Genomic DNA, 10,416 nt, shown 5'->3' with positions numbered 1-10,416 from the left:
AGGAAGAATCAAAACAACCTTCCTCGCACACACTAAGAATTTATAAGAACTCTCCCATCTTCTTCTCCCAGTGTTTCTGTGTTTTTTGTGTTTGTCCTGAGAGCATATACATTTTACACTTGGTGTTCTTTTTGACGAGGTTCTTTCTTTATTTACATATATATATATATATATATATATTTTTTTTTTTTTTCTCTCTTTTTATATCAGGAGGAAGCCTGGAACAAACAGCTTAGAAACCACGAAAACAGAATCAGGGAAATAAATGATGCCATGAAGCATTCCAACATCAGAATTATTGGAATCCCGGAACGGGAGGAGAAAGAAAGAAGTCTAGAAGATATAGAACAAGTCCTTAATGAAAATCTTCCCACTCACAAATGGAACCAGCGTTCATGTACTAGAGGCTGAATGGTCTCCACCCAAGATTATACATTACAAAAAAAAAATCACGACACCTGATAGTCAAAATGAGGAAATATAATTGTAGGTATAATCTCTCGAAAGCCGCCAGGGCAAAGAGGCTCCTTACTTACAGAGGGAAGCCCATCAGATAACGTCAGACCTGTCCACAGAGACCTGGCAAGCCAGAAGAGGCTGTAAAGATATATTCAGGGCACTAAATGAGAAGAACATGCAGCCAAGAATACTTTATCCAGCAAGACTGACATTCAAAATGGATGGAGAGATAAAGAGTTTTCAAGACCAGCAAGGCTTAAAAGACTATGCAAACACCAAGCCGACACTGCAGGAAGTATTAAGGGGGGTTCTATAAAAGAGGAAAAATTCCAAGAATAGCATTGAACAGAAATATAGAGACAGTCTACAGAAAGAAAGACTTCAAAGGTAACTCGATGTCAATAAAAACGTATCTATCAATAATCACTCTCAATGTGAATGGCCTAAATGCACCCATAAAAAGGCACAAGGTTGCAGATTGGATAAAACAACAGGACTCATCCATATGTTGTCTACAAAAGACCCGTCTTGAACCTAAATATACACCCAGACTGAAAGAGAAGGGATGGAGAAACATCTTTCATTCAATGGGCCTCAAAAGAAGGCCGGGGTAGCTATTCTCATATCAGAAAAATTAGACTTCAAACTAAAGACTCTAGTCAGAGATACAGAAGGACACTACATAATCCTTAAAGGGACTATCCACCAAGATGATCTAACAATTGTAAGTATCTATGCTCCCAATATGGGAGCAGCCAATTACTTAAGAAAGCTGTTAATCAAGATGAAGAGTCATATTGATACGAATACACTAATCATAGGAGATCTTAACATGCCTCTCTCAGAAATAGATAGATCATTGAAGCAGAAAATCAATAAAGAAACTAGAGCATTGAATGACACATTGGACCAGATGGACCTCATAGATATATACAGAACATTCCACCCTAAAACAACAGAATACTCATTCTTTTCAAGTGCACACGGAACCTTCTCCAGAATAGACCACATACTGGGTCACAAATCAGGACTCAACTGATACCAAAAGAATGAGATGATTCCCTGCATATTCTCAGATCACAATGCTTTGAAACTGGAGCTCAATCACAAGCAAAAGTTCAGAAGGAACTCAAACACCTGGAAGCTAAAAAACACCATGCTTAAGAATGCTTGGATCAACCAGGAGATCAAAGAAGAACAGAAACAATTCATGGAAACCAATGAGAATGAAGACACTTCAGTCCAAAACCTATGGGATACAGCGAAGGCTGTCCTAAGGGGAAAATCATAGCCATCCAAGCCTCCCTCAAAAAAATTGAAAAATCCAGAATACACCGGCTGTCTCTACACCTTAAAGAACTGGAGAATCAACAACAAATCAAACCAACTCCACACATAAGAAAGGAAATCATCAAGATTAGAGCTGAGATCAATGAGGTAGAAACCACAGATACAGTAGAACGTATCAATGAAACTAGAAGCTGGTTTTTTGAAAGAATCGATAAGATCGATAAACCATTGGCCACACTAATCCAAAAGAAAAGAGAGAAAGCCCTAATTCATAAAATTATGAATGGAAAGGGAGAGATCACAACTAACACCAAGGAAGTAGAAACAATCATCAGAAGTTATTATCAACCGTTGTATGCCAATAAACTTAGCAACCTAGATGAAATGGATGCATTTCTGGAAAAACATAAACTACCAAAATTGAACCAGGAAGAAATCAACAACCTGATTAGACTGATATCTAATAACGAGATTGAAGCAGTGATCAAAAACCTCCCAAAAAACAAGAGCCCAGGACCTGATGGATTCCCTGGGGAATTCTACCAAACCTTCAAAGAAGAAATGACACCTATTCTCCTGAAGCTGTTTCAAAAAATTGAAGCAGAAGGAAAACTTCCAGACTCTTTCTATGAAGCCAGCATTACCCTGATCCCCAAACCAGGCAAACACCCTACCAAAAAGGAGAATTTCAGACCAATATCACTGATGAATATGGACCCTAAGATTCTCAACAAGATCCTAGCAAGCAGGATGCAACAGCACATTAAAAAGATTACCCACCATGATCAGGTGGGATTCATCCCTGGGCTACAAGGATGGTTCAACATTTGCAAATCAATCAATGTGATACAACAAATTAATATGAGAAGAGAGAAGAACCACATGGTCCTCTCAATTGATGCAGAAAAAGCATTTGACAATATCCAGCATCTGTTCCTGATTAAAACTCTTCAAAGTATAGGGATAGAGGGAACATTCCTGAACCTCATCAAATCTATCTATGAAAGACCCATAGCAAATATCATCCTCAGTGGGAAATAGCTTGCAGCCTTCCCGTTGAGATCAGGAACAAGACAAGGATGCCCACTCTCACCACTCTTGTTCAACATAGTATTAGAAGTCCTAGCAACAGCAATCAGACAACAAAGAGAAATAAAAGGTATCCAAATTGGTAATGAAGAAGGCAAACTCTCTCTCTTCACAGATGACATGATTCTTTATATGGAAAACCCAAAAGACTCCATCCCCAAACTACTAGAACTCATACAGCTATTCAGCAACGTGGCAGGATACAAAGTCAATGTGCAGAAATCAGTGGCTTTCTTATCCACTAACAATGAAAATACAGAAAGGGAAATTAGAGAATCTATTCCATTTACTATAGCACCAAATCATAAGATACCTGGGAATAAACCTATCCAAAGAAGTAAAGGATCTGTACTCTAGGAACAACAGAACACTCATGAAAGAAATTGAAGAAGACAAAAAAAGATGGAAGACCATTCCATGCTCTTGGATCAGAAGAATAAACATTGTTAAAATGTCTATACTGCCTAGAGCTATATATACTTTTAATGCCATTCCAATCAAAATTCCACCGGTATTTTTCAGAGATGGAGCAAATAATCCTAAAATTTGTATGGAATCAGAAGAGACCCCGAATCGCTAAGGAAATGTTGAAAAACAAAAATAAAACTGTGGGCATTATGTTACCTGATTTCAAGCTTTATTACAAAGCTGTGATCACCAAGATAGCATGGTTCTGGCATAAAAACAGACACATAGACCAGTGGAACAGAGTAGAGAGCCCAGATATGGACCCTCAATTCTATGGTCAATTAATCTTCGACAAAACAGGAAAAATATACAGTGGAAAAAAGACAGTCTCGTCAATAAATGGTGCTGGGAAAACTGGGCAGCTATATGTAGAAGAATGAAACTCGACCATTATCTTACACTGTACACAAAGATAAACTCAAAATGGATAAAAGACCTCAATGTCAGACAGGAATCCATCAGAATCCTAGAGGAGAACATGGGCAGTAATCTCTTCGATATCTGCCACAGCAACTTCTTTCAAGATTTGTCTCCAAAGGCAAAGGAAACAATAAATAAACTTTTGGGACTTCATCAAAATCAAAAGCTTCTGCACAGCCAAGGAAACAGTCAAAAAAACAAAGAGGCAACCCACGGAATGGGAGAAGAATTTTGCAAATGACAGTACAGACAAAAGGTTGATATCCAGGATCTATAATGAACTCCTCAAACTCCACACACACGAAACAGGCAAGCATATCAAAAAATGGGAAGAAGATATGAACAGACACTTCTCCAAAGAAGACATACAAATGGCTATCAGACACATGAAAAAATGTTCATCATCACTAGTCCTCAGGGAGATTCAAATTGAAACCACATTGAGATATCACCTTACACCAGTTAGAATGGCCAAAATTAACAAAACAGGAAACAACATGTGTTAGAGAGGATGTGGAGAAAGGGGAACCTTCTTCCACTGTTGGTGCAGCCTCTTTGGAGAACAGTGTGGAGATTCCTCAAGAAATTAAAAATAGAACTTCCCTATGACCCTGCCATTGCACTCCTCGGTGTTTACCCCAAAGATACAGATGTCGTGAAAAGAAGGACCATCTGTACCCCAATGTTTATAGCAGCAATGGCCACGGTCGCCAAACTATGGAAAGAACCCATATGCCCTTCAACGGACGATGGATAAGGAAAATGTTCTCCATATACACTATGGAGTATTATGCCTCCATCAGAAAGGATGAATACCCAACATTTGTAGCAACATGGACGGGACTGGAAGAGATTATGCTGAGTGAAATAAGTCAAGCAGAGAGAGTCAATTATCATATGGTTTCACTTATTTGTGGAGCATAACAAATATCATGGAGGACAAGGGGTGTTAGAGAGGAGAAGGGAGTTGGGATAAATTGGAGGGGGAGGTGAATCATGAGAGACTATGGACTCTGAAAAACAATCTGAGGGGTTTGAAGTGGTGGAGGTGTGGGAGGTTGGGGTATCAGGTGATGGGTATTATAGAGAGCACGGATTGCATGGAGCACTGGGTGTGGTGAAAAAATAATGAATACTCTTTTTCTGAAAATAAATAAATTGAAAAAATTAAAAAAAATATATATGGTGGCAAAATCTAAAAGGCTAACTACAACATCTGGTTCCAATTTGCGTGTTCTTAATGAAACTATAGGACAGATACCCACATTTAGGGAGAGGAAACAGTATCTGGTCGTGGATGTTAAGGAGGGCTCTCTGCCTGCCTCTCTGCCTACTTGTGATCTCTCTCTCTCTCTCTGTCAAATAAATAAATAAAATCTTTTAAAAAAATGATATCATTAAGAGTTTGAGGTAAGAGGGGATAGAAAATGTAGGAGCAATCCATGCTTACCAATGCCTCAAAACCACATTTATTTTTAACATCTAGTTCATCATTCTGGGATGATTTTAATAAAACTTTAAGGGCAAAAAAATAAAGTTGCTGGCCTCCTCCCAAATTTGATTTGTTCCATTGTGTTTTTGAGCCATTTTGATGAGATTCAGTTGTGAAAATTAATTACATAGAGTCAAACCATTTTTTCAACAAATAATAATGCCAATTTTGGCTTGATAGAATTAAATATGGAATAGTAAAAACATCATTGGTAGAGATTAAAATAACATTTGAAGTACAATCAAGACAATAGTTGGACAGTTGATTTCTTTGAAGTGGTCAATTTGTTAAGTATCTCAAAGAACAATTGGTGGTGGTGGAAAATCAGAAGAATAGCTGAAAAGTCAGAGGAATAGCTGAAGATAAGCATTTCCTTTGCCACACTTGACCTTTGCAAGAAAAGGACAACTGCATATTTCTAAAGGCATGCATGCTTTGTGGAAAGCAGATAGGTGACTAGTGAAAACCCAACTTTATTCCCACTCCATATCAACCCATCCACTTTTCAGAACCCTTATACTTCTCAAAAATGACCAAGTTCTCAAAATCCCACAGTCTGCTTTCTAAATCCCAAGAATAGTCCCACCTTTGCTTCCTGGCATGTGAATGACTTATTATGTTTCCAATAAGCAAATCCAAAGGCAATGATAAAGTTTTTTATTCTTTTCTTCAAATCTAAAGAGGCAAATGCAATTTCTTTAAAATGTGGATACAGTTCCTGAGGACAAACACCTGCCCAGAGCTTTCTTTAGAGCTCCTGTAACATCTTTGTTCCTGAGGCTATAGATGAGTGGGTTGAGCAAGGGAGTTAGAATGGTATAGAAGGCAGACACAGCTTTGTCCTTCTCAGGGGTATGGTAAGAATGAGGCAGCACATAGGTGTACATGGCGGCACCATAGAAGAGGCTGACCACCACCATGTGTGAAGAGCAAGGAGCAAGTGGCCACTGCCTTTCGCCTTCCCTTTGCTTCACTCATCCTATAAACAGTGATGAGAATCCTTGTATAAGAGGCTGAGATGACAGATAAAGGGATAAGGAGCATCATGATGCAGCAGACATACATGGCTGTCTCATAGGTTGATGTGTCAGTACAGGAGAGCTTCAGAAGGGCAGGGACCTCACAGAAGAAGTGGTTGATTTCTCGAGAGGCACAGAAAGGGAACTGCATTGTCACTGGAGTGAGCAGAAAGCCATCTATGGACCCTCCCAGCCTGGCTGCCACCACAATCAACAAGCAGACCTTTTGGCTCATGAGGACAGGATAGCGCAACGGGCTGCAGATGGCTACATAGCGGTCATAAGACATTAGTCCTAGGAGGAAAAACTGAGCCCCTGCCAAGGTCAAGTAAAGGAAGTGCTGGGCAGTGCATCCTGCAAAGGATATGGCCCTCTGGCCCATCATCTGGCCAACCAGCATCTTTGGCACAATGGTAGAAATGTACAGGATATCCATGAGGGAGAGCTGGCTGAGCAAGTAGTACATGGGGGTGTGGAGGCGGGAGTCCATCTGGATGAGAATGATCATGATGGTGTTGCTGGCTATAGAGATGACAAAGACCAAAAGGATGAGGGCAAAGAGAAGCCAGGGAAAATGGGTATTGCTGAATAAGCCCAGGAGAATAAAGTCAGCATACATGGAATAATTGCCCCACTCCATATCTCTGTAGGTCACACTAAAAAGACATGGGTATGAGAGGGGAAGTTGGACACAGAAGATAAATAGTTGGTTTGTTTAAAACATTCTGATGCAGCCATGGACAAAATCAAGACAAATCAGTCACATCTCACCATGTAGTTTACCTCTTTATCCAATGTTTCCTGGGGTTATAGGTTGCTTTGAGAAAGTAGTCTTTACATTTGGGTCCTAAGGAAGACCCACCTCATCCATGAATCTCAAAAATATCAGCTTACTGGAAGAACATCCTCAAGAATTTTGTATGCCACACCATACAATCACTCACTGAAGGATGATATACTTGTTTTGCTATTACTCTTAAATTCAGAGTTAATGGTGAAACAACTTTGTCACTTGCTCAAGAATATTTAATTATTCATTCACTTGTTCTTTTGTTTATTTAATAAAAAGTGCTTTTGTCTTTATTTATTTTTGCTAAAACAATCTTACAGTGTGTAACATACACATAAAAGAGAAAAATTAGAGCTTGTTTGATTTACTAGGAATAGAGTAGTGGGTAAAGAAGAAACAAAGTCCCCACTTTATACTTCTCTCCCTATATTAGGATCTAATTATTTTTGAAAACCATTGATAAAAAGACAACATTTTGCCTATTAAAGAGTAACCAATTTTATTTATATGGCTCTTTTTAAAAATTCTAATTCCAACATAGTGAACATACAGTGTAATATTACTTTCAGGTGTACAATGTAGTAATTCAACAATTCCATCTTGTCAAAAGTGCACTCCTTAATCCATTTCATCTATTTAACCCATCCCTCACCAACCTCCTTTTTGGTAACCATCAGTTTGTTCTCTATAATTAAGAATCTGTTTCTAGGTTTGTCTCCCCTTCTCCTTTCTTTTTTCCTTTGCTTTCTTTTTTTCTTTGCTCATTTTTTTCTTTAAATTCCACATATGAGTGAAATAACACTGTATTAGTCTTTCACTGAATGAGTTATTATACTCTGTAGCCCCATCCATTTCATTGAAATTGACAAGATTTCATTTTTTTAATGGCTGAATACTATTCCATTGTGTGTTCTTTCATTTATGGATAGATACTTGGACTGTTTCCATAATTTGGCTATTGTAAATAATGCTGCTATAAGCTCTATATTACTCTTGACACATTTGTACATTGCTAATGTAGGGTTCTTAGCTGATATGTAGTAGGGCTTGGATATTTGCAAATAATGATTCTATGTTGAATTTTTTAAAAAAGTGCTCTGAGAAACAATATAAGAATTATTAGAAAAAAGATAATCAGGATGAAAATGTTTAGGGTCAAGTGGTGTTCGTTTTCCTTCTTTTAGCAGAAAGCTACTGATTAATACCCCACAACTCATTAACATGATTAGTGAAATGGTAGCAATAAGTACTGAAAAACTTTTTAATAGAAAAAGGAAGGAAAAAAAAACCTGTAACTGTTTTCAATAATACTAAAGATCATTGTTTCTCAAAGAGGGACGTTTCTGTTCAAACCTGAAGTTTAATTTGTGTGTATAGCTATTTCAGTTAAATAATAGTTTACTACAGTTATGAACAGGTAGGCTGTTTGGACAATTTCTGTTTGTCACCTACAGATATTCCCTGTCCAGTATAGTAGTCATAAGCTACATGAGACTATTGAGGACCTGCAGCATAGGTGTTCTGAATGGAGATGTTTTGAGAGCACAAATTACATTAAGAATTTAAGACTCATATTTTTAAAAAAATGAGGTGCAATGTATCTCATTAATATTTTTTACTGGTTATGTACTGAAATGACAATACTTTGGATATATTCAGTTAAATAGCATAGACTAAAATTTAATTTCACTTATTTCTTTTTACATTTTTGATGTACACATCAAAACACAAGCAGGGACTCCCTGACTGAACAGGGTCCCCAGGGACCCTGGGATCATGACCTGAGCCAAAGACAGACACCTAATGACTGAGCCACCCAGGCAACCCATCTTGGCTAGACTTTTCTTAATGAGGCAAACATTATGTCCTTACAAATTTTTGCTTTCTTGTAATTGAGATATTGCTAGCTTTACACTGTTTCCTAATGTGATTCCTTGTTCTGTTCCTGTCTTTATTTTTGTTTCCACTGTATTAAAACACTTGGGGGAAATTAAAAACAAATATTTGAAGGCAATCCGGAAGATGGAGAGATAAGAAAATGCCCAGTCAGCCCTACCCATCAGAAGTTCAATAAGAACAAGTTCCTTAGAGGGCTCTGCTCATTATTTTACTATAAATTCAGAGGTTGGTAGATGGCTAATAGAAATGAAAAACAGTGACTAGTATTGGTCCAAGGGGAATATTAAAGCCCAAGAGAGATCAATGGGCCCCAAAATCTCCCTTTTAGGGCACAGGTGTCCCCCGCCCTGACCATGAGTGTTCCTGGTGCTGAAGACCATTAACAAGGCCCAAGAGAACTCCCAGCATTCCACACAGAGGGAAAGGGTGATTTCAGGAACTCTGTGACTGTTCAGATCTTAAAAGCATCTTACTCTCACTCTGTCAGTGTTGACTCATGACCTGAATTTTAAAAATTAAATTAAAAAAAAATTTAAAAATTAAAAAAAAATTAAAGCAATAAAACAACATTAAAGAATACTGGGAAAATAAGAAAATGGAAAGGAGTTAGCTGGTATTCTCCATGTCCCTAGATAATAACTATTTATATGTCTATGTATTTTTCATCTTATATACTTTCAATTTCGTTTGTATATTTACACATAAAAGTGTAAATTTTCTATGTAAATGTGCAGTATTTACACAGAATATCATTATGATTGAATGATGTAATATGCACTGACTTTTTCATTAATTGGTTGACCTCCACATTACATTTAAGTTTGCTTACATTAATTGGTTGACCTCCACATTACATCTAAGTTTGCAAGTTGTTCATATTCTTGTCTTACCTGCTTTCTACAATAATATTATGGTTAATTTTATGGGAGACACCATGGCTTATAAGGCTTTTGAAATCCATCATCACATTGATACACAAAGTTGGTTACTAGTGGTGCTAAAAGAACAACAATGGAACACCCTTGGGAGATATATATATATGATGAATATTGGAGACTATATATAAGTGTTGAATCACTAAATTATACATCTGAAACTAATATTACACTAATATTAAGTAACTGGTATTTAAATAAAAACTAAAAAAAATTAGAATAATTTGGAAAATCTTTATTCAGAGGGGTAAAAAAATTATTGACAAAATCAGAGATCCAAGTCTTCATTCCCAAAACAGACCAAAGGCATGATAACCTTTTCAGCTAAATCTCAAGAATGGTTACACTGAGGACTTCCCTTATTTCTACCTTTGAAAGCTATTTTTCTTAGAATTTTGGAAGTAATGATGTGAACATTAAACAATATTTGGAATCAGAAACCAGATTTCACATTCTATTTCCACCAGTTATGAACTTCTGGATATCTGGCAAGTTGTTCATATTCTTGTCTTACCTGCTTTCAACAATTTGTAAGTATAAAGTAAGAATGAGATG

General features: G+C 37.2%; 1 protein-coding gene across 1 annotated transcript; it reads right to left on the bottom strand.

Annotated features, from left to right (window-relative positions):
* Positions 1-5,916: 5,916 nt before the first annotated feature.
* On the bottom strand, positions 5,917-6,877 carry LOC116585544 (olfactory receptor 2T27-like). The gene is given in 2 exon segments (XM_032334924.1): positions 5,917-6,156; positions 6,158-6,877. Coding segments are annotated over 2 exon segments (960 nt in total).
* Between the last annotated feature and the right edge of the window lie 3,539 nt (positions 6,878-10,416).

Source organism: Mustela erminea, chromosome 3, assembly GCF_009829155.1.
Source record: "Mustela erminea isolate mMusErm1 chromosome 3, mMusErm1.Pri, whole genome shotgun sequence".
NCBI classification, from domain to species: Eukaryota; Metazoa; Chordata; class Mammalia; order Carnivora; family Mustelidae; genus Mustela; species Mustela erminea.
The sequence above is the reverse complement of the archived record's forward strand: the minus strand, read 5'-3'. Positions and strand labels throughout refer to the sequence as shown.